At 41.0% G+C, this 25,214-nt stretch overlaps 1 protein-coding gene across 9 annotated transcripts in view; it reads right to left on the reverse strand.

Annotated features, from left to right (window-relative positions):
* WDFY3 (WD repeat and FYVE domain containing 3) overlaps window positions 1-25,214 on the reverse strand; it is a 262,893-nt gene that overhangs the window by 11,822 nt on the left and 225,857 nt on the right. For 7 of the 9 annotated variants that reach the window (XM_032631813.1, XM_032631810.1, XM_032631806.1 and 4 more), the window contains 12 exons: window positions 23,124-23,178; window positions 22,746-22,865; window positions 20,783-20,900; window positions 19,622-19,728; window positions 17,938-18,091; window positions 12,170-12,261; window positions 11,733-11,945; window positions 8,945-9,092; window positions 7,078-7,232; window positions 5,990-6,148; window positions 3,533-3,712; window positions 561-743 (listed from right to left, as the gene is read on the reverse strand). In XM_032631813.1, coding sequence (XP_032487704.1) covers window positions 561-743; window positions 3,533-3,712; window positions 5,990-6,148; window positions 7,078-7,232; window positions 8,945-9,092; window positions 11,733-11,945; window positions 12,170-12,261; window positions 17,938-18,091; window positions 19,622-19,728; window positions 20,783-20,900; window positions 22,746-22,865; window positions 23,124-23,178 — 1,684 coding nt within the window. Of the gene's footprint in view, window positions 1-560; window positions 744-1,110; window positions 1,260-3,532; window positions 3,713-5,989; window positions 6,149-7,077; window positions 7,233-7,497; window positions 7,725-8,944; window positions 9,093-11,732; window positions 11,946-12,169; window positions 12,262-17,937; window positions 18,092-19,621; window positions 19,729-20,782; window positions 20,901-22,745; window positions 22,866-23,123; window positions 23,179-25,214 lie in introns of those variants that run through there. The other 2 variants (XR_004349890.1, XR_004349891.1) reach the window with 2 other exon arrangements.

Below are 25,214 nucleotides of genomic sequence, written 5' to 3' on the forward strand. Positions count from 1 at the left end.
AGAGAAAAACCCAAATATTAGAACAGACTACAAAGGTAAATACTCTGTGGATTTCATTTTCGGTAGAGGCCCAAGGCATGAAAACTAAGAAAAGGATAAAGTATCTAGGATTCAGGTGAAATCATACAGGATCCTAGACAGGGAATGAATGGATGACCTGAGGCCCCTGGAAGCATTTCCTAGCTCAGTGATTCTCTGTAGAGGAGACACAGTCCCCGTTTTCCCTAAGAAGCCGTTTGACAAGCTAAAAAGCAAATACTTATGCAAGTGACATTTTTAGCAATCCCGAGGTGACATGGAAATCGTGTTTAAGTGATCTGCTTGTGTCAAGCTGTCAAGTGGTTAGCGGCACTAATAGATCTACTTAATGGGAAGAAAAGCTGAGTCACTGATGTTCTCCGCGTCTGATAACCCAATGGACAATGTTTCTTTGCATGTGAGTGAGAGTTTGCTGAACAATACGACAACCTCCAGGTGTCCTTCAACTGTGGACAGCTTCAGAAGTTTCAGGTGAACCACGGCAGCAAATACTCTAATGCGTTTCCTCACGGCCGACTTACCCGGACCACACCGTCTGAGTGTCCTGTGACTATGACATTCTGTGTGTCCCACTCGTTCATCTCCGACACGCAGCAGCAGATGATCTGCTGGCTCCTGCCTGTGAATGTGTTCACACTCACGACAGGGTTCCCATTGATGCTCCACACATGGATGTACGTGCCAGCGCAGGACACAATGTCCCCCTGAGAAGGTGAAGAGAAACTTCACTCACTCCAGATTACATTCTAATTTCAGAAGCAAACTGAATCCTTGGCTTCGCTCTTTGGAACCCTCTCAGTCCTCTGACTAGTGACTGGGGAATTTCTGAGGTAGCCTGGAATCCAGTGCTTGCTGACTTAAAAAACAGAGGCCTCCTTAAGAATCTGAGGTTGCATGGAGGCTGCGGCCGAGGTGATCTCGCATGGAGATGGGGCAGGAGCCCTTCCACGCTCCCAGCCTATGCCCCGACGCAGTGCTGAGCCCCGCTTCATTCCAAGTCAAAGCTATCTGTAATCTGAGGGGTGATGAACTGCTCTTTTTCCTCCCGGTATTTACAAAATCTATTTATACCTTCCACTGAGAGGTAGGAATCCACTTAGTTTTATCAAATGAGCCAAATCACCAAAACCATAGGGTAGAAGAGAAATCTGTCAGTCCATGTACAGCTGTAACTCTCTCCTATAAGTGCAAAGATGAAATCCTGGTAACACTGTAACACCCTATTAAAAAATTTGTTATTCACAATAAGAGTGGGGGAATAAGGAAAAAAAGAAGAAAACTAGTATATAGGTCATTTCTTGGCAAACTGAATAAACCCTAAGAACTCTCTCAGCTGATAGCTCAGGTTTTCATGAGTTCTAAAGATGGGAAAAAACTAACCTTTTCCTTCAAATTCTACCAGGTTGGGGGGAATACAACCTGGTGAGAATACAATCCACTACTGTTAAAGGAAATAAGACACTTCCTGAAGCATCTACTCTGTGTCAGTTAGTGTGGTGGACCCTTTAGACATCCCAAAACTTATTCACCATCTCATGCGGCCTCCCTTACCCCTGAGACAGCCTGACTGGCTTGATGCTAGGTAGTGACTTCAGAAATGATTCGGTGAGTTTCAGTACATGTAGTAGGCACATGAGAACCTACAGAAATTGGCAGATGGTCATCAAAGGCAGAGGGAATTTAGACACTGAACAGCAGTGCTAACACAAGAAAGAAGGTAAAGGGGAGGCAGGGGTGGCATGATAAGGCGGCCTGGGGCTTTTCCAAACCACTGTCTGTGCTGGTCTTGCTACTGTTTTCTCCCCCCGCCCCCACCCCACCCCCCCTCCTCCCTCTGCCCTTAGTCTACCAAGGTGGCAAGAAGCAAACCAAAACCCAAACAAAAATAATACTTAGCAAAGCACTGCTGTGTCTACCTCTGTATCAGCCCTGAACCACCTCTGACAATGCGTGTCAGCATCTGAATTTTAATTAATGGCCTCAGTCTCTGCAGGAGACAGGAGAGAGCCACTCCACGGTGCACTATGCAAGACCTTCTGCAATTACTCCAGGGTGCCTCCATTAGAGCAAACCCTGTGCTTATGAGGGCTGAGAGTAAGAAGAAGTATCAAGGGCAGCTGCAATGTAGCTTATGCCCAAAGTGTAGAATGAAGTAAAGTAGGCTTGACAATGGCTGAAAAAACATAACAAACAGAAGTCTTTTCATGAGTTATGAAGAGATTACAAAAGCATCTTAAAAGGGAAAAATCAAACACATCCATAGTGTCCGCAGCAACTACTGCAATCCAATGGGTGTATGCTGGCTCAAATAACAACTAACGATAAATAAAATTGTCAGCATTTGAGTTAAGAACAACCCCAAAACAGAGTGCTTGAAATAGTACAATTAAGCATTTGACTCAGAGCAACACAGCGGGGATCAGAGTGGTTCCGTTGCACTGACATTTCCATAAACCTCTTACGTGCACTCGTAGGACCAACCCAAGGTGCTGTTCTAAAGACATTTTAAGCCTTTCAAATATACAAGAAGCAAGTTTGACTCTTTTTCCCCACACACTCCCACTCATTCCCAATTCTGATTACTCTTATTATTATGAGACATCCTAAGTGCCATTAACTAGAACTGAGTTAACTTCCCTTTTCCTTTGAGTGACTACAAGGTATCTGACTAAAAGCATAGTACTTAGCATCTTCAGGTAGAAATTAAAGATGTAACCTCCCTCAAAAGGAAAGCTGCCTGTGGGTGATGATACGACATGGCTAGAACTACTCTGCGTCATGTAGGATGATCCCAGGCAGGGCTAAGGGGAAGAGTTGGAATGGATATTTAGAGCTAAGAAGTGATGAGGCTGTGGGGGAGCTGGTTGATTTGCAAGACTGATCTGCCTATGTGATCATCTGTCCCTTGGACACAGAGACCTCAGTCTCTTAAAACCTACCGTTAGCATCCCCTGTTTACCAATACGACTTGCAATGACTATCCTCCCCTCCCTGCTCAGTCTGCATGGGGGGTTTCTACACCACTGCATTTATTTTCTTCTGATTCACTGTATTTTTGAAAAAAGATAATTTCTTTGATAACTTTGGAATTTGTTTAGAAAACAGTTTTACAAGAATTTTTCTCTTGTTTGGGTACCCAAATGTTACTCTTTTCACTTTATATAATAATTACTTTGAGTATACTTCATAAAACTTCAACAATTTTGACAAATCCCACAAATTCCTCACCTTAAAAAAAAGCGTATTCTAGAATGTTTAATCTTGTAATAAATCTTGCTCTTTAAAGTATGCTGCAGTGACTGGATTTGAAGACAAAATTGCTCTCTGGGGTACAAACTTTAATATCCATTCGCTTTTGCAAACAACATCTAAAACAAGTGGCTTTTATAAAATGCATGCCTATCAACTTAGAAAACAGAGTCATTTTTTATTTATGTAGGCCAGAGCTATTTGTCTTCCTACATATAAACCAAGTGGACAATTTACTACTTACTGTTAATTCATTGATACAGAGAGCAGAAACGGGAGCCCGATGGCCTCGGAGCTGCGTTAGGAACGACAGTTTGTTCAGATCCCAAATGATGCAGGTTCGGTCACGGGACCCGCTGACAATGATGTGATAGGCTAATGATGCGGTGGCACAGGTGACAGTATCAGTGTGGCCAAGTAAGGCCTAAAAGGAGAACAGACAAAACCAGGCTGACCACAGTGGCAGTGCTCCTCATGGGACTCCAGGAGAGCCGGACGCGCAGGGAGCTGACAGGTGCACGTACTGGGAGGGGGTGCCTTGCATAGCAGTATCTGGAAGGTCTTCATTCTCTTCTTGCCACTGTCCCTGCCTCATCCCACCAGGGGGAAGGGAGAAGTCTGGAGGACTCTGGAGGCTCTAATCTCCATTTTTATATTACTTCTCTCCTGGACTCGGACCAGTACCTTAGAAGGAAAGGAGAATGGCAACTGCAACCCAGCTGGGGTTTCTTCATACCTTTTACACATGGAGATGTATCGATTATGGCCCTCAAATTCAGAATTTAAACTCAGAATCTATTCTTTTGTGCCATCAACTCCTCTAAGTCCATTCTAAGGAACTACAATTGGATGGATTTTTAAAAATCCTAGTGCATGGGTGTAGTATGTAGTCCCAGAAAGATACAGGAAAATGCAGTCCTGATGTGTCTGTTAAGCGTCTGTTACTGAACTGGAGACACCTGGACATCTCCTGTGCCTGAGAGGGACCCCTTCTTCAAACTAGAATAAAAACTTCTCTTTTGCTGGAATATGAAGAGAAACAGGATCCAGGGAAATGGCAACGTGGGAAAATAAACATTTTGAAGGAAAAGATTCAGATTACTGTTACGAATTCCTGAGTATTTACTATTTACTTAATGAGCTGCCTTAAAATTTTGGTGACGCAGACACCCTTACTGTATACTTAGCAAACGCCAGAAGGCTGTTTTAAGTAAGAAGTACTTTCTATTGAGGGGTTACAGGCACACTAGCTTCGAAGTCCATTTTCTAAATTGAAAACACTGGAAGCAGGAGCGTTTGGATCAGCAAACTGCACTGTCAGCCTTTTACCTGTTCACGTCGGGACCGTGTCTCTTATGGGCTTCCCCCTTTTTTTTAAAAAAAAATCTTTTTTTGCGGTACGCGGGCCTCTCACTGTTGTGGCCTCTCCCGCTGCGGAGCACAGGCTCCAGACGCACAGGCCCACGTACCGCAAAAAAAAAAAAGAAAGCTTTAGCCTTCCCTGGTGGCAGAGTGGTTGGGAATCCGCCTGTCAACGCAGGGCACACGGGTTCAGGCCCTGGCCTGGGAAGATCCCACATGCCGCAGAGCTGCTAAGCCCGTGCGCCACAACTACTGAGCCTGCGCTCTAGAGCCCATGAGCCACAACTACTGAGCCCACGTGCCACAACTACTGAGCCCACGTGCCACAACTACTGAGCCCTCGCACCACAACTACTGAGGCCTGCGCACCACAACTACTGAGGCCCATGCACCTAGGGCCCGTGCTACACAACAAGAGAGGCCACCGCAGTGAAAGGCCCACACACCGCAACAAAGAGTAGCCCCCGCTCAATGCAACTAGAGAAAGCCTGAGTGCAGTGGCAAAGACCCAATGCAGCCATACATACATACATATAAGTAGAAACCTTTATGGTAAATTCACATATCAAATATTAAAAGATGATGGCTTAATTATAAAAGGATTCTTGCTTTGATTAAAAATTTATAATAGTACATAACAAGTGATCAAATATACTTGTTAATAATATCATCAGTGTTTCTTCTGAATACATTCATGAGTTTGTCAGGTTCTTAAGCATTACGATAAATGAAGAAACAGAAAAACAAAAGAATCAAAGATTGAATGGTCTAGATGAATGAAAATCATCCAAAAGAAGTTATTATGAATCAATAGCAAATATAACTTGGTTTGCAAAAATTTAACCTACATATAACTTCTGAGAAACATTTATATTACTTAAATATATTAAAAAAATATTACCTAAAGACAACTTACTTCAGATTTTTAAAAAGGACAGCTTGGATCATTTTCAGAAATAGTATCTTCTGATTTCATTTCCTTTTTTAATTAATTAATTATTTATTTATTTTTGCAGTACGCGGGCCTCTCACCATTGTGGCCTCTCCCGTTGTGGAGCACAGGCTCCGGACGCGCAGGCTCAGTGGCCATGGCTCACGGGCCCAGTCTCTCCGCGGCATGCGGGATCCTCCCGGACCAGGGCACGAACCCGTGTCCCCTGCATCGGCAGGCAGACTCAATTACTGCACCACCAGGGAAGCCCCATTTCCTTTTTTTAAGACCCACTTCTAGCAAAAGAACATACATTGTTTGCTTTTGTCCATTTATGTCTAAATCACCTTGGAATTAACGACAGTTTTCAGTTTCTCTAGAGTGTGGGCAGCTGGGATGGACTGTTACCTGTTTGAGAGTGAGGGTCTTAGCCTTTTCTTTTGAGGCACCCATCTCCCACACACACACGACCGTGCTTGTTCCACCTGTGATGACCAGCTTGGGGTTGGGGCAGATTGCACAGAGAATCTGGGCCCACTCTGACAAACATTCATAAACTGTCACTACCTGTGAAATAGAACAGATGTGAGACACGCATGCCATTAAGCACTACAAACTCCTGGGACACAGCGAGCATACCAAGCGAAGGAGAACCTCTATGTAGGTCCCCCCCAGGCAAATAGCTGCACATGTGCTGGGCTGGCTTCAGCTTAGCAACACTTTACTGAAACTCTACTCTGAACTCCTCCCTACAGCCTCCCAACTATAGTTGCTGTTAAAAACCATAATAAGAACTTTGCTCATAATGGGGGTCTCCAGTTTCTCCAGTCTGGGAAAATGACGTTCAGATTGTGTGATGCTCTGTGAGATGCAGGGGGTGATCTGGTGAAAGGATGCGTCTGCTGGAGCCAGATAGAATGTAAAAGGAAAGCATGAGTGCTGCTGTTCATGAGAACGTGACTAAATAGAACTGTTACTGACTTGCACAGACTATGCCCCTCGTGCGTTCAGGAGAGGACTGTCAAGGGCAAACAGAGGGCACCAAAGGATCACTACATGCTGCCTCTCCAAGAGATGCTTATGGGACTCAAAACAGTAGCTGCTGCTTCTTGGGGGAAGGGGGGCAGGTATTCTGCCAGCCATTTAAGAGTAGTGAAATGATTAGAGGGCCGGATGGTGACTCAAAAGGAAGCTCTTCTGGTTGGCAGAAATATTAAATACCTGGTTGGCTAGGACCTCCTGGAGGAATTCTTTGAGTGGGGGGAAATTGCTAGCCCCTAGTACACAACCTTCCAAGAGAGGCTTTTCTGCAGGAAACATGACTTGTCCACTAGCTCCTTTATCCTGATCTGATGCAGTGAAGCTCTCCTTTCCTCTGGGCTGTGGAGGAACAGCTGAGAAGCCCTTGGCCTGAGCCCTCCCCATCCCCATTTAAGCAGGATATCCAGACCATGGAAGAGCAACATTAAATGAGCGAGCCAAGAAACAATGCAAACCTTGTCTGACTCATAGGTTCCCAGCCTGCAGCTGAGGTCTGCATAGCCCCATGCAAAAGTTTTGTTCCAGGTTGGTGGGATGAGAACCTTATTCTGTTCTACTGCAAGAATGCCTTTGTCTGTGCAGACGATTTGTCCCACAGGCTCTTTGAGTTCTATAAAAAACAATCAACACGTTAGAACAAGGACAGGGAAAACTAACTTCATTATCCCATAGGGGATGGTAAAGGGATCTCAAATATTCATACAAATGAAGCATCTTGACACCTACATTAATAAAAAAATGACCTTAGAAGTAAGTAGGGCTTGGCTTTTGAGTCTTCTGCAGACCTGCTGGGCGGACATCGACCCTGACTGGTGTCTCCAGCCTGCCTGTTTCTGAACATTTGCTTGGGTTTGGTTCCCAGCCATCAGGCCCACCTTCTTGATCTTCAGGACTGCCAGAGTGATGTGGGATGCTCCCCAGAATGCTGTACAGATCGTCAATCAACCTAGGCCTTCAGGACCTCCCAGCCTGAGGCTTCTTGAAGGAAGGCTGTGACGTTCCCCGAGAAGCCCGACTCTGCCCGAGGACTCTGCCGACTGACCACACCAGTGTTCCACAACCATCTCTGGGCAGTGGCTGGAGCTGGCATGGGGCAGAGTCTCTGGAATGAGACAAATGGCAGAGAGCTGGTAGCCAATCCAATTAACCAGACTTTGATGCTCCAAGTTTTGGATTTAAGTGACAACTTCAAGACTCTGTAAACCAGTTTTTCATTCTAAGTGAAACGGAGCAGAACCCTGTGGTCCTTGCCCCCCATGTCCTCTGCCTGCCTTTTGTCTGTGGAAAAACTTTAGCCAAAGAATAAGTTTAATCAGAGAAGTGAGAAAATACAGAAGCAAAGGAAAACAGTCAAAGGAAACCAAATAATAATAGTCTAGTCATTAAGCATAGTCAAGGACCTTTAGTTCCTCCTCAAGGGCTCTAGATAATGTTCTGAGCCGTGTCCTGTGAGCTGTCTTGTAGATACTGAAACCCACACCCGGTGGAAGAAGTTAACTACACGATGACCAGACTATAGCCATGACGTAAGCTGCCAAAATTCTGAGAACTGGCCCCAAGGAAATGGGAACAAACCAACCTTGGAACTGAACTGATTAACTGTACTTAAAACAATCAAGATGATGCTGGTCAGACCACTGCACAAGCAATTTCAAGATGACTGTCAGAGCTGACTGTGCTGTTTCTGCATGTAGCCCGCTCCCTCCATCTACAAAAGCTCTTGCCCACTGGTTGTCAGTGCCGGGGTTGGGGGGTTGCCTTTGGACAGGAGTCCCCCCCGGGTCCCCACAGTTGCTGGCATCCAAAATAAAGTAAACTTCCCTTTCCACCAACCTTGCCTCTTTATTGGCTTTTGAGAGGCAAGCAGCTGGACCCCACTTTCGGTTACATAAGGGAAAAAAATCTACTTGGAAAAGTAATTTAAGATAACTTAAGATAACATTAGATAAAAGACAGAGGCTTTTAGTTGGCATATTAAAAGCGCAGTCTTCTTACTGCTCTAAATTGGTGGAACGTGTGTAAATGAAGATGACAGAAGTTTTTCTACATGTAGAATATAAAGTTGAACTATAAGGTTTGGTATATTAGAGTTTTCACTATCCTACCAGAGAGGAGAAACTTGTTGGGTTCTTTTTGATGCAAAATCCAATAGGCCCAAAGAAGAAAACAGAAAAAGAAAAGGAGAATCAAACAAGTATTTGGTGATTTACCACTTATTACAAATTATGCTACTGTTGAGAAGCAAATTTATTATTCCTAAACTAGGATTATTAAATATTCCCACAGAATCATGAATTAAAAGCTTATTTCCTGCCATTTTACCTTTTACAGGTGTTAGAGAAGGCCTCAAGTTGTCTAGATGATGAAAAAAGATCTTGTCACTGGTAGATCCTGGTGGGACCAAGATCCCTGCATTGTCTCCGTTGAGTCGACTCCTGACGCGCTTCGGTGGATGAGGTTTTTTAAATAACTGGTATGAGAGATAATGACATATTTTATACCGAAGCTAACATTTATTAAGCCCTTTTATATGCCAGGTATTTTGTTGTTATTTCACTTAAGCTTCACAACAACCATTAGGTATCACATTATCACATTTGACACTTGAGGAAAGAAATTTAAAAAGGCTCAGAAGGTTGCCAGAGACCCCATGCCGCAGTCAGTGGGGACAGGACTCCTACACAAAACCTTGGGTTACCAGCATTCTCTATGCTACACTGAGCTCATAAGAATTTTTCAAAAGGAATTAATCTCCTCAAATGATAGTAGGCTGACAACTATTTTCCAGCGATGTTCAAAAATGAACCGATTTCTTAGAACGCGATACCATTCTGTGCCACTGAGGGCAGGCAGCCATTCCCTCTAACTGGGTTACTTCTGGCTCCAACATGGGCTTTCTGTATGTGACATCATTTCTGTATCGTTTAGGTGCTACTAATTTGCTGACAGTGTGAGCATTGTTGTCTTCTTTTTACTTTGCAATGTTGTAAAGGAAAAAAAGAAAAGAAGATCTTTGGCATTTCTGTTCAGTATTTCTAAAGAACTGAAAAGTCTTAATATACATTTAAGATGACTGTTCTTAAAATACCATAGATCAGGCTTCCCTGGTGGCGCAGTGGTTTAGAGTCCGCCTGCTGATTCAGGGGACAGGGGTTCGTGCCCCGGTCTGGGAAGATCCCACATGCCGCGGAGCGGCTAGGCCCATGAGCCATGGCTGCTGGGCCTGCGTGCCTGGAGCCTGTGCTCTGCAACGGGAGAGGCCGCAGCAGTGAGAGGCCCGCGTACCGCCAAAAAAAAAAAAAAGAAAAAAAGAAAAGAAAAAAAAATACCATAGATCATCAAAATAGGCAGACTCTTTTTTGATGGACAACTGATACTTGAAGAAGTTATCTGTAAAACCTTAGATGAAGTGAGATTTAAGATGACTACAACACCATCACACTCTGTGAATTTGACATTCTGGATTTCCAGGAGAAGTAATAGAAAAAAATGCTTTGTATAGAGAAAGATATACATTTTAGGCTCTCAAAACTTTAAACATATAATTCCCATTTTAACTACATACAGGGCTTAGGATCAGGGTTCTGCTATTTCTCATAAATGTTAATAATGAGATAAGACTCTGAAGTTCTATAAAAAGACTCACATACTTTAAAGCATGTTCATGAAAGAACATTTACCGAAGAACTTTACAAGGACCTGAGGACAGAGCAGGCCAGGCTAGCGTATATAAGGATATATCAATATGGTGATCACAAAGCTTAGCTGTTTCTAGGATGGTTACACTTGGAAGTACTCTCTATTAGTTCCTGCAATGTCCTACAAATATGTTAGTATCCAAACTCTTCTATCTCCCAGACTATCTGCCTCTTAAACTCAAAAGTGGAACAAAAATCCTGCAACAGTGCATGTGTCTAGATTTTTTTGTTCAGAGTATTTGTTTCCCAGAAGGTATGAAACACAGTTCCCGCACTTGTAACCCTCAAAAATTGGCTAAGGTTCTTCTGCTATGATTAGAGTTTATCAACAAGCATTTCACTTTAAAAGTAAACATGGTTCCTGCATTGGGGAATCAGATTACACTGTAAGTGGTGCAGTTACAGGGTGTCCCGCTGTCTATCACGGCTTTTCCATGAACAAAGACTTGCCATTGTTCTGTGTTCCCAACTGTCAACCCCGGAAACCTCAAAGTTGGTTAACCTAAGAAAAGGGATTCCAGGAGAGATGTCTGAAGCAGGAACAAAGAAGGGTAGCCAGGGCCAAAATGCAGAGGCCAGGGCACTAGGGAAAAGGTGGTGGTCTGAACGGGCGGCAGAGCTAGCCTTCTCCACTGTGCTGCAGTTTCTTCTGGTGCACCCTGCCCTCCTGGTGTGCCTGAGACAATGAGGATGGAGGAAGGGACGAACTCCCTTAACAGAGGTTCTCTCATTGCCCAAGGTGAGAGATCTACAGCATCTGGGTGCTGAGAGGGTCTGGGTCTTCCTCGCCAGGTTCCAGATAGTGGTTGGAGCAGCTGGTGCAGGGCCGGGCCTAGGCGTTACCATGGTGTGCACTCTCACACCCTAGCACCTGTCAGACCTACACCAATAATCAAATCCAAACCGCTCCTATCTGTCTGTTCCCTGAACCACTGTGAGAGCTTCCTGCTCCTCATTTGGCTCCCCTACAGCATGTGCATGTGTAAGATTGTGACCAGAGGGATCTCTAAAGTCTAAATACGACTTTATATGACAATGCTTAAAGTCAGCATTGGTTTTTTACTGGCCGTGGGATGAAACCCCATCTCTGTGTATCCTGTGGCCTCCAAGGCCACATCTGCTTCCCTGACCATGCTCTTCCCGTCTTCCTGCCAGGAATTGTGTGGGTAAGCACTAGCCTGCGAGGAAAACTGCTCTTTGACCAGCAAAGTTTCTGTTTATCTGGACTGTAAAAGGGAGGAGAAAGTAATAATCTAGGGACCTACTGAAACTATTGGGTGATATTTATGGTTCTTAATTAAAAACTCTGTCTAAACTTAATTATTATATGGTCATCTACCATCTATAGAAATATTACAGAGCTTAAAAAAATGTAACAGAAAATATCAGTGATAAGGAAAAAACATCCATACCTGTTTAGGGATCTGACCAAAGTTATTAATGAACCCTATGGTGGCTGTCTCCTTTAGTGGGTCATTTATGTTGTAGATATCCACTTGACCCTCGTAAAAAAGATGATGGAAGACATTTACAGCTTCTACTGCAGCAGGACCTTGCTGTTTATAGCCGAAGATTAAGTCAATCCACTCATGCAGATGGGCACTCACATAGTCACATTCCAAAGCCTGTAATTTCAAAACACAGGTTCAGTCGCTGGCTGGCTTTTATTACTTCCTTAGAAAGTAAAAGAATTCACCAGTGGTCTATAGGAACCAGAATAACTAAAATTCATATGAACAACATTAGTAACTTAAACACATGGGGGATACATTGCTCAAGGTCCTCTCTTTGTACTGTGGTCAGTGACCCAGTGAGATCTCAGTTCAACTGTAGAGCGTACTGCCATTACCTCACGGTGCACTCGGATGAATTCTCGTGGGTCCCCTTTTGCCCAGGGTGGAAGGATAACATCTCCAAGCTTGGTGCCATTTTGTTTACAACCTGTGTAATTGGATACATTAAAAAGAAAATAAAAGAATGAGAAAAATAGTAAAGTAACAGAGAAATAGTGGGTTAGTTTCATTACCAGGACTATAAAATTTTACCACAGAAAGGACCCTCAGAGATATCTACTCTGGTATTTCCCCAAGACAACTCCTCCGAGCACTCCCTCAGAGAAATTTACTGAGTGTCAGCAAAACTGAGGGGCTCCCACTGTCAAATGACTTCAGGGAATGCTGAGCTATGCAAGCTTAAACACGTTTCTTTCCTGCAAGACTCCTTGGAGGCACTGCTCTTCTCTAGGAAGGACATTAGATACAACATTTCTGAAACTTAATTGAGGACAGGAATGAAACATTTTATGGGTCTACTGTTTTGAGTTTGGAAAAACTGCTCCAATCAATTTTTAAGCCCCTTAAGACCACTCATTTGTAAGACCATTAGCAATTTCTCAAAAACTGTTCATTTAGGCTTTTCCAGAATGCTTCAAGCTTGGTGAGTCAAAAGCAGTTACCTAGTACTGAATTTCTTGTCTGGTCTGCCATTCACATGGAAGAGGTTATTGAAAGGATATCTAACTCCTCAGCCATTTTCAGTCTGAATGCTCTCTTGGCTTAAGGGAAAATAAAAGTACCACAGTCTCCTAGAAATATTTGCAATACATGTGTTCACTCATATTTCTGATTCTTAAATTCTTGAGAGAGCTCTGTAGAGCCCACATGTATTTTGCTGTAAGGATTCTCATTAATAAAATAAAATAAAATCTGAAACAATATAACTTTTGGCTGTTATATCATTTAACAAAAAAATTTTGGGAAGACTATGTGGCTACGGGGGGAGTTTTAATAATTTATAACAAAGTAATATTTATTCCACGTAAACTGTTATTTTAAGTCATAGCCAGATAATCTCTAAAATATTAAAGAAACCGTTTGCTATGAAATCTATTGACAACAAAACACATTAAATGGGACTGGCATCTGAGGAAATAGGTTTTTTTCTTCTTTTCGAAATAACATCAAAAAGTTAATTTTAGCTTAGAGTTTTCCTAGGCACAAATCAGACGGTCACTGTAAAAAAATGACTCTATAAATAATGTTGACTCATTAGCTTAATGGCAGTTGGTTAGATAAAAAGCTGAATTATAAATTTTCATAGGGAAGTATAATTGTTCACATTTTAGAACACCAAAGGCAGTTTCCAAGTAAGGGCCAGTAAAAATATTTCCTTTAGAAATAATCTTGTTTTCATTATTGCAATTTGATGGCTTCTTTACAATGTGATGTAAGTGAGAGATACAAAAATCAGTTTATTGTTTAAAGGAATGTCTTGACTTAGTTGGAAAAATTACCACATAAATTAAAAAAAAAATAAAACAATCAAGTTATTACAGTCCCTCCCCTCTCTCTCAGGCCCTTACCCCACCTTCCTTGAAATGCCCTCTAGGCCTAATAAGAAGTAATAATTTTTTTTGATAAAAAGAAGCAAGTAATAATCCCCAGGCTACCTGAGATATAATCTACTTTTCAAAATTTTGCTCATAATCCCTAAATACTATGTGATATAAGTTTATTTTACCAGCACTATCTATAATTTTAAAATGCCATTTAAAGGGAACAGTCTGTAGGAAAGTCTTGGTCTGATTCTGCTACTCTGCAGTTCCCCTCATGTATATCCAAGGGTACAAAGATAAGAAGACCAGACAAAAAAACCTAATTGCTCCAGAGCCAGGGGAAAAAACCTAAGTGCTCTTTCTTTTATATCATTTACCATCTTTTCTGGGTGGAGAGACCAACAGTGTTTTGTTTGATTTTCTTTATATTGAGGTAAAGTTCACATAACATAAAATCAAGCTTTTTTTTTTTTCCTGTATGCGGGCCTCTCACTGTTGTGGCCTCTCCCGTTGCAGAGCACAGGCTCTGGACGCGCAAGCTCAGCGGCCATGGCTCACGGGTCCAGCCGCTCCGCGGCATGTGGGATCTTCCCGGACCAGGGCACGAACCTGTGTCCCCTGCATCGGCAGGTGGACTCTCAACCACTGCGCCACCAGGGAAGCCCCAAATCAACCATTTTAAAGTGAACAATTCAGTGGCATTTCGTACGTTCACAATATTGTGCAACTACCATTTCTATCTAGTCCTAAAACATTTTCATCACATCAAAAAGAAATCTTAGGGCTTCCCTGGTGGCGCATTGGTTGAGGGTCCGCCTGCCGATGCAGGGGAGAGGGGTTTGTGCCCCGGTCCGGGAAGATCCCACATGCCGCGGAGCAGCTGGGCCCGTGAGCCATGGCCGCTGGGCCTGTGCATTCGGAACCTGTGCTCCGCAACGGGAGAGGCCACAACAGTGAGAGGCCCACGTACCACAAAAAAAAAAAAAAAAAAAAAAAGAAATCTTAAAAGAATCAAACAGTTGTTCCCCATTCCTCCCCACCCCTGCTCCCATTCCCTGGTAACCACCAATCTGTGTTCTGTCTCTCTAGATTTACCTATTCTGCACATTCCATGTAAGTAGAAATCATACATTATGTGACCTTTTGTGTCTGGCTTCTTTTACTTGGTGCAATGTTTTTGAGGTTCATCCATGTTGTAGAATTTATCATTATTTCATACCATTTTATGGCTGAATAATATTCCATTATATGTATATTCCACAATTTGTTTATCCATTGATAGGTATGTGGGCTGTTTCTACCATCTGGCTATTGTGAATAATGCTGCAATGAATGTGCATGTACAGGTCTTTGTTTAAGTCCCTGTTTTCAGTTCTTCTGGACAGTTCTTGGAGTGGATTTGCTTGGTCATATGGCAATTCAACATTTCCTACCAAACTGCTTCCCACAGTGCCAAACCATTTTACATTCTGACAAGAAACATACAAAGGTTCTACTTTCTCCATATCCTCACTAGCCCTTGTCATCTTCTGTTAGTGTGCTTTTCTTTCATCACAGCCACCCTAGTGAATGTGAAGTGGTACCTCACTGTGGTTTTGACATGCATTTCCTTAATGACTAATGATCTTTTCGTATGCTTATTGGCCATTTGTATAACTTCTTTGGAGAAATGGCTATTCAGGTCTTTTGCCCTTTTAACTGGGTTGCTTAACCTATTGCTGTTAAGTTGTAAGAGTTCTTTATATTCTGAATACTAGACCCTTATAAGATACATCATTTGCAAATACTTTCTCGCATTCTGTAGGTTTTCTTCATAATGCCCTTGGATGCAGAAGTTTTAAATTTTGATTAAAGTCCAATTTATCTTTTTTTGTTGCTTTTGTTTATGCTGTTGATCCAAATCCAAGATCATGAGGATTTACCCCTATGTTTTCTTTTGAGTTTTATAGCTTTAGCTCTTACATGCAAATAGTGTTTTTTAACGTGTGTGATTTCAAGGAGGAAAGATGATCTGTTATGAAGGTGAGCATGACAAACATACATGACCTTTCTTTTATTTACTTATTTAAAAATAGATGATTTGGTTGGGTTTGTAAGTAGTCTGGCTAGAACATTTCTGCGACATAGACTATTATAACGGACTGAGTGTTTCTGGAATATTGGGGGTATCTCTTTCTTTCTGCACCTCTCCGTTATCTGTCTCTTTGAAAGCGGTGTCCTTAGGGAAGAAAGTAGCATTCTCCAAAGGTGAATTATAAGTGAACATAATAAAACACTAACGTGAATTCATATTCAAATGCTGTGCACACATTTGTTGTTTTTCCCTGTTCACCATCTACTCTATTTCTTTGAGGAACTGCCACTCCCTTCGACTCTAAGTGTTAGAACTTGATGTCTTTAGCTGCTCAAGGGTGAGCTCCAGGCCCAATCAGAGGTAATGAGACTCAGTTTCAGGCCTTTTGCTGGGGCTATTGAGAGTCTTACTGCCTTTCTTATTGCACCCAGACCTACAATTTCACAAGGTTCAAGCTGCTGATGAACAATTAAATAAATAAAAATTATATTACAAAGAAAAAACACTCAAATATATTGGATATGAATATTCCTTGAATTTTCCATTAATGAATTTTATGAGGTAGTATAGTAATGGTTTATATGTTGAACTCTTAAATACAGTATGATACAGAGCATGAAAAAAGTATGAAAACAACAATATCTGGCACTAATATTCTAAAGTGAAACAACGGAATTTTGATATGTCCTAAAAATAAATATTCAGAAACATAGATCAGCAAACTGTCTTCCAAGAAACTGTAGCCAAGGTCAAATCTACTTCCTGAAACTGCTGGACAATATAAAGAGAGAAGAGTACCGAGGAAATTTCTCTCCTTTTTTTTTTTTTTTTTTTTTATGCGTTACGCGGGCCTCTCACGGCTGTGGCCTCTCCCGTTGCGGAGGACAGGCTCCGGACGCGCAGGCTCAGCGGCCATGGCTCACGGGCCCAGCCGCTCCGCGGCATGTGGGATCTTCCCAGACCGGGGCACGAACCCGCGTCCCCTGCATCGGCAGGCGGACTCTCAACCACTGCGCCACCAGGGAAGCCCTTCTCTCCTTTTTATAAGTGTTGATTTGGTTCTGTTTTTCTAGAAAATAGTACCCTAACAGGACGAAGAAAGGGATTTACCTAAAGTTATTCTGAAATTCTAACTTTAAATTTTATTAGCATGTAAGCTGAGAATGCTTCAGGCAATACAAAAGATTTAAACAATACATGAAAAATATGGATATGCCACTCTTGGCTGTGAGTTTCAATCATATTAATTTTCAAACAAAATTTCACCTCACCTTTGTTTACACTGAAATAAATGATGATATTCTGACCATTAGATGTAGTTTGTTAATTCTTAATTTTTCCCAAAACTATAGGTTTGAAACAGCTTATTTGGGGGCATAAATCTATTTTCCTTTGTTTTATTTACTCTCATACACCCAGTTGTAATTAGCAGCAGCTAAACTCACAAGGAAATAGAAACCAAGCAGGAACCTGCAAGGCCTTCCCAAGAACAATACTCCCATGCCCCCCAACATGTCCCCTCCCTCGTTTGCAGAAAAGCTTTAGCCTCCTAGGCCTACTCCAAGTTCCAAAGAGTAAATTTAATCAGAGAAGTAAGAAAATGCAGAAACAAAGGAAAACACTCAAGCAAGACAAAATAATATTAGTTTAGCCATAGAGCAAAGTCAAGGATCTTTAGTTCCTCCTCAAGGGCTACAGACAATATCCTGAGCCATGTCCTTGAGCTGTTTTGCAGATACTAAAACTCCCACCAGGTGGACAAAGTTAACTACACCAGCACACAGACCCCAGACCAGCTGGAACCAGAAGGTTGATGACTGATATTCCCGAAACATCACCCTGTTACCCTCACTGTCAACCAATCGTAGACTTGTGCACAAGCTGAATGCATATCATGTGATCCTCTCCCTCACACTTTTTAAAAACCCCCCTCTGAAAGCCATCACTGGGGAGTTCAGGCCTTTTTAGCATGAGCTGCCCATTCTCCTTGCTTGGCCCTGCAATAAATGCTGTCCTTTCCCTTCACCATGACCAACCCAGTGTCAGTAGATTGGCTTTGCTGCATGTTGGGTGAGTGGATCCAAGTTTGGTCTGGAAACAAAATCTTTTCTTGTCAGTGTGTACTACAGACAATCGTCAGAAAACTGCCTTATTTCTGTTGGTCTTTTCCTGGCTAACGATCCTAAGATAGTGCCATAGTGCTACATACCTAGATCAAAGTTGTTGGAATTGAACAGGAATTCTGGTAAGTAAAAAAATTCTGGGATAAGTTCCTTTACATCTGCCATGTTGTGCTTTGATGCTGAATACCAGGCCTCGCGTACACTGTGAAACATCCGGTCAGCCAGGTCAAAATGGCCTCCCTGTGGGCAGAACGAGAAGGCACCTTTCTGTTAGAGAACCACTCCCACCTCACAGCTTCCAAGTTCAAGGGCTTGAAACCCAAGTAAATATGTTTGGTGACAACTCAATTTCCCATCATCCTACGTTAAATACACAAAATTTTAAATAATCACAGAAAGAAAATTAATCTAATTCTTTTCGGGGTACTCCTTACCAAGGGTGCTCTTGCTCTGTATCAAAGTGAAATCCAGGTACAAAGACTTTAAAAAGTCATTAAAAAAAAAGATCAGTTTTTAGAGAGGGCAAGACTATAAGGAAATTGAGGAGTTCCTCCATTGTTTGATAATGCTCTCCTAAAAAAAAGATTCCAATGTAGCCATCTACAGTTGGAAATATTCAGTTTATATATGTATTTGACTAATTTTATAAATTAACATGACATTCAGGTTCTCACACCAATGAGAATTAAGTGGAGCACTCGGAAGGTGATCATAAAGTTATAGATTGATAAAACCAATTTAAATAGAAAAGGAATTTCTTTTGCTTACACAGCCTCACAGATAACACCACTCCCTTCCTCAATCCAACTCCCTATGCTGTGTTTGAGTGAATACAGTGTGTTTGTCTTTACAATGAAGTTCACTGTGTAAAAATGCTGAAGTCCACACAATGGCCACCAAGGTCTACCACCATCTGGCCCCTGCTACCTCTCTGACCTCATCCCCTATTGCTTTCCTCTGCAGTCACTCTGCTCCAGACATACCGGCTTCCTTGCTGTTCCTCAGGCATCTCAGGGATATGCCTGACTCAGGGCCCCTCACAGGCCGTTCTCTCTGCCTGGAACATACTTTCTCCAGATATCTGCACCAGTAACTCCCTCACCTCCTTCAAGTTTCTGTTCAGATACCACCTTTTCAAGGAGACCTACTCTGACCATCATGTCCTCCTCCACCTCCCATTCCTGTACTTTCCATTCCGTTTCCCTGACCTACATTTTTCTGATAGCACTTATCACATTCTAAAACATTTTACAATATACTTATTTTGTTTGTCTGTCTCCCTCAACTAAAATATATAAATTCCATAAGGCAGGACTTTTGTCTTTATTCACTGATATCTCTAAGCACCTAGATCAGTGCCTGGAATACAGTAAGTATTCAATAAATATTTGCTGAATAAATGAAAGAGAATGTGGAGAAAGGCAATTATAATACGGAAGACAGCAAATGAGCTAGACAGTATTACTCTTTTTTAAAATGTTTGTTGAATTCAACCAGTTAAGGCTGAATTCCATATACCTGGCTGGAAAGCATATGTTACTTGCTTATTTGACTAAAGGATCCTGGCACTTGTTTAGTGTAAACAAATTCTAGTTTATTTACCAATTTTGGTCCAGTGAAATTCCACTTTCACTATGTTTTGACTACTTTTGTGACTAAAAACTTCACAGGGCTTCTTGTCAGGCAAGGTAACAACATTAAAGAAAAAAGCAACAATCTTAAGTAAAAGGCTTGAATAAAATGCAAAAATTCTAAACTTAAGAGTTTTACCTGTAGCCTTAGGAATATCTGTGTGAAGGGCTCCATCCTTACTAGGTACGAAGCCACAATCATTGCAGATGAATAGTGTGTCCCATAGTGGTAGGCTGGAGTTTCTCCTTGCCAAGAAAATTAAAGCATAATTGAAAATGAAAGAGTAATATGAAAAATAAAATTGGCATTCATCAAGACTTGAAAATGCTAACGTATGTGATAACTGTGACACTAAGTGCAATTAGCACTGGCATTTGCAGCATGAAAACTTTATGATGACACTGCAACCTCTCACTTATATATTTGGCAGTTATCCAGTTTAGTATAATTCTGTGCCTTTCCCCCAAACTGAGTACATCTAGCAATTCATATTTTGAGGCTAATTGTAACAGGTAATCCTTAATAGCAAACCATCTTTGACTAAAGCAAGCTAATGAGCGACTTTTTATTAGGTTCTAGCTTTGCAACAGTATAAATTTCTCTAAATTGTTGTCTTCGAATATTATGCAATTTTTATTACATAGTCTCCTTGCAGGAAAAAGAAAGGATTCCACACAGGGAATATAGTTAGGCTTAGTTTTTTTCCCTTTTGTTTGTTTTGACTGTTTGAAGGGGATACATGATAAACATTAAACATAAAAAAACATAAGTAGGTAAACTGTAGTATTTTAGAAGGTAATCAACTATAATTTTTTAATGCAAAAGGTTTCTAAAAAGTGCCTCAATAAAATTAAAAGAACCTATAATGGAAAACAATCTGAAAAAACTGAATGACTGAATCACTTTGCTGTACACCTGAAACACTGTAAATCAACTATACTTCAATAAAAAAAATTAAAAGAGTCAATAAAGGAAAGTTTAGTTTCTGGCCTAAATACAATTAGAGATAATGGCATATTATGATGGGAAATTTCTACCCTAGACAAAGCAGACATACTTTGCTTTCTGCCAGTACCTGACAAGCTACCTAAAAAATGCCTTCTAAGCATGGCCATCAGTTGGCATGCAAAACCTCATTCTTCTACTCTGATAGTTGTGTATTAAGTGTGCATATGCAACATATATAGATATAATGATATATAAGCAATCTGGGGAAAGATGGAAGGGCGTCAGAACACTAAATAATGGCTTACTTTTGAAACTTGGGTACAAAGTCCCATGACAGGAAAAGTTACTTACCATTAGGATCTTCCCAGTCTTTATATCGCTTCTTATACTGAGCTAATCGTTCATCTGTCTGTGCTCCCATTGGCTTAGCCAGGTTTCTAAATGTCTTGGGATTAGTAAGATCTACCTCCTAAAATACAAAACGAAACCCAATTCCAAATTACTATACATCCTCTATTCTCACCAATGTAGACACAGTGGCTATAGCAATGATGATCTGTAAATGTGCTAGTATCTATGGGGTCACACCAGCAGAACTGGACTCCAAGACAATGCCATGCACCTACTGGTTATCCATATTTTATGGACAGGCACATGGCAGTTTGTTAATTGGTTTGGCTTGAAGACAATTGTTTTGGAAATTAAGTGTTCACAGAGGAAGGCACTCAGGATCCAGGTTTGGAGATGAGGAATAAGAGGGAAAACCGTTCCCAGTCTTGGCAAGGGCACAGCAGGAGACTGTGGACACAAAAGCTCCAATTCATCTTTATCCTCTGTCACCCACATAACTGGGTCAAATCTCCTTTTTGTTCTCTTCCCCTCTCCCCCATTTCACTCCAACTTCACTTCTGAGCATTTTCTTCCTAGAGGTGAAAGGGAAGTGAAATAAACTAGAGCACTCAGTAATTTGTTCACCTCCAAAAGACAACATCATACCAGATCAAGTGACTCCAAATGAGATGGATTCTTTCAGTCTACCAGAGATTATTTTAAAAGCTCATTTCTAGCTGACCTAATTCATGTATTTAAAAGGAAACCAAAATTTACCTCCTCAGGGTTTTAAAAGTAGAAATTTGAAGTACATACCCATGGGATACATAATTTGTGTCATTTCTATAGGGCATCATGGCCCACCAATTTTGCCACTTGTATTTTAAAAGTCTTGAACAGGAGAAACTGATCCACATTACCAATATAAAAGTCAAGTTAGTATTTGTCTTCTGAAAATCTACATGTAAAATACCTCATTCATACTTTTTTTGGTTATTTCAACAAAGATTAAAGTATTTACTAAGAACCGGGCATTGCTCTAGAGCAGCGGTCCCCAACTTTTTTAGCACCAGGGACCGTTTTCATGGAAGACAATTTTTCCAAGGCCCGGGGGGCGGGGGAGGATGGTTTGGGGATGATTCAAGCGCATTACATTTATTGTGCACTTTACTTCTATTATTATTACATCAGCTCCACCTCAGATCATCAGGCATCAGATCCTGGGGGCTGGGGACCCCTTCTCTAGAGGTTGGAACATAAGAGCTATGTAAGACAGTCTTTGTTTTTAAGGACCTCACAGTTGAGTACGGTCAGACAAAAATCATGACTACAACATGCTGTAAAAGAAAGCAGCATGATACAGCTACAAGGCAGTGTGGGAACAGAGGAAGAAGGAAGATGACAGAAGGCTCCCCGGAGGTATACTGGAGCGTGTCCTGCAGGATGAAATACAGCTAGCCAGAGGAACCTATCAGCGGGAGAGAAGATGGGCACGGCCATGGGGAGAAGTGCAGGCAGGGAGAGCAGCACAGGCAGAGCTGCTGAGAGAGAACGGGGTAGCCCAGGACAGCGGTCCTCGAAGCACAGGAGGGAGATCTACGTATCAGCTACTTTGTGAAGGGTGCTATACCGAGGTTTTAAAATTCTCTCCAAATTGTGATGATGATTTATGCAATAATTTAAAACTGAGGAATGACTCAATTAGATTTGTTCCTGCTGGCTGCAGTGTAGAGGACAGTGACTTCCTCCAGTGGATACAAATTTATTAGCACTTTAGGAAATTCAATAGATATCATGAATCCAAGAAGTTCATCAAGTATCCAAACTTTGTACAAGTCTAAGCTAAAGCTCTTCTCATCTTCTTGGGAGTAAGTCCCCTTTGAGAACTTAAACTATAAAGCATATAAATCATTTCAGCCACTGCATTATCTTTTAATTACTTTCCAGAATGTGTTCCACTTTCACAAAATGATTTGAAATTTACCTCTGAGTCATAATCTGCAAGGATCCAGGGGAAGACAGGATACTGCATGAGGTCATTATATGATCTGCCAGCCAAAGTGTTCAAGTGCATCAAATACTGAAAGTTGCTGATTTCGCCTCTCTTGGGAAAGATAAATAGATTCATTTTAAAGCAATCAAATATTTCTGCTACATTCAATTTTAAAAATTTATATGCAAAATGAGGTAAAGGATAATTTCTTGCAGTTTTCAGAATAAGGCATTTTTTTCCCTTAAAAACAAAAACAAAACTTTTTTTCTATGGTATATATTTTATAAATTATTAAAGTACTTTTAACTGTATGACTTATACTTTCTAGCTACAAATTACGAAGGAAGCTTACATTTTCATTGAACTTACCTCCCATCTCTGAGTCACAGACTTCTCTCCAACCAGAGTGCTAAGCAACCCAGATCTAAAAATGATAAATAATAAATTGTAGGCAACATAACTTTAAAAATATGTGTAATTACAAAGCTGAAAATTTTAAGTCAATGGTCCACGAATTTTTCAAACTATGGAGGACAACCTATTAGTGGGTCATGAAATCAGTTTAGGGGGTTGTGAACAGCATTTTGAATTATGAAATAACAGAATCAAATTGAAGAAAATAGAAAACATTGGAAGGCACTACATACAGGAAGGAAAAACCTTTTCTGTGAATTTTATTGTACTATTTGTAACTAAGTTTGTGTGTGTTGGGATGCAATGTAGTATTTTTTTTTTTTTTTGCGTTACGCGGGCCTCTCACTGTTGTGGCCCCTCCCATTGCAGAGCACAGGCTCTGGACGTGCAGGCCCAGCGGCCATGGCCCACGGGCCCAGCTGCTCCGCGGCACGTGGGATCCTCCCGGACTGGGGCACGAACCTATGTCCCCTGCATTGGCAGGCGGACTCTCACCAACTGCGCCACCAGGGAAGCCCACAATGTAGTATTTTTTACCGTGGGTTACAGAAAATGAGTTTGAAAAACATTGATCTAGTTCAACTTTCTAACCTTTACAATAATTTCTATATAAACTGATCTAAAGACATTAAATTGGAATAACTGATAAGAGTATATAATATTTTGTACACAGTAGGTGCATAGTACATTTCCTAAAAGAGGTGTTGAAAAAGTGAATGAAAATATAAATATTTTATGACAGGAAAGTCACTGCTGTTCAGAAAATTATAGAACATTTTCTATAGCAGATTTTCTAGAATGCTATAAAACCTTAAGGTTATAATATTGATAATTATTAATCTGAAGATTGTGAGTTGATCACTGAACAAGTAGGAAAGCACTTAACTATATATTTTATTGTCTGAAAGGAAATTAAGAGATTTGTAAACCTTAGTTCATAAACATATCTAGGTCAAAGGTACAGATACCACTTTTCACTTCCAGATAAATTCTTCCCTTCAGGCAAATTGAATGCATACGGTACTCTCCCTGGAAAAAGAGCTATGATCATTCCTCAACATTATAGGAAAGGGAACAATTGAAAAGAAGATTAAAGTTGGGAAAGAATTTCTGCTTCTTGTCTTTGAGTTTTCAATAGTTCTTCAAGAACTGCCAACTCAGCACAGACAGTAGTAAGAACAATGAAATAGCAAGCTGAAGATTATCTAGGCAAGCAAAAGTACTAGCAATTTGCTTACAACTAGAAAAAAGGCTTAAGGGAGCCTTTCACTTCCTATATTTATCTTAACAGCAACACAAACGATTAGGAATAGAACAGGTTTCTAAGCTTAACAAAAGCATATAAGCAGCATTTGTAAATCTCAGCTAAAGAAAAATAAAAGCAGTAAGTTAAAGAGAAATACACAAATTAATATATTTAGACACATAGATTGAAATAAAATTTTATTTACAAATTACAGAATCCCCAGAAGTTTTAAGGTATTTTCTTGCATGTTGTGATAATTAATTTGTAACCCCAAAGCACTGCTTCTTTTTCTTTTGAATTTTATTTATTTTTTTATACAGCAGGTTCTTATTAGTTATCTATTTTATACATATTAGAGTATATATGTCCATCCCAATCTCCCAATTCATCCCACCCACCCCGGCTCTGCCCTCTTGGTGTCCATACATTTGTTCTCTACATCTGTGTCTCTATTTCTGCTTTGCACACTGGTTCATCTGTACCATTTTTCTAGATTCTACATATATGCGTTAATATACAATATTTGTTTTTCACTTTCTGACTTACTTCACTCTGTATGACAGTCTCTAGGTCCATCCACGTCTCTACAAATGACCCAATTTCATTTCTTTTTATGGCTGAGTAATATTCCATTGTATATACGTACCACATTTTCTTTATCCATTTGTCTGTCGATGGGCATTTAGTTTGCTTCCATGTCTTGGCTATTGAAAATAGTGTGGCAATGAACACTGGGTGCATGTGTCTTTTTGAATTAAGGTTTCCTCTAGGTATATGCCCAGTAGTGGGATTGCTGGGTC

The sequence above is a fragment of the Phocoena sinus genome, chromosome 5 (genome assembly GCF_008692025.1).
Source record: "Phocoena sinus isolate mPhoSin1 chromosome 5, mPhoSin1.pri, whole genome shotgun sequence".
Classification (NCBI taxonomy): Eukaryota; Metazoa; Chordata; class Mammalia; order Artiodactyla; family Phocoenidae; genus Phocoena; species Phocoena sinus.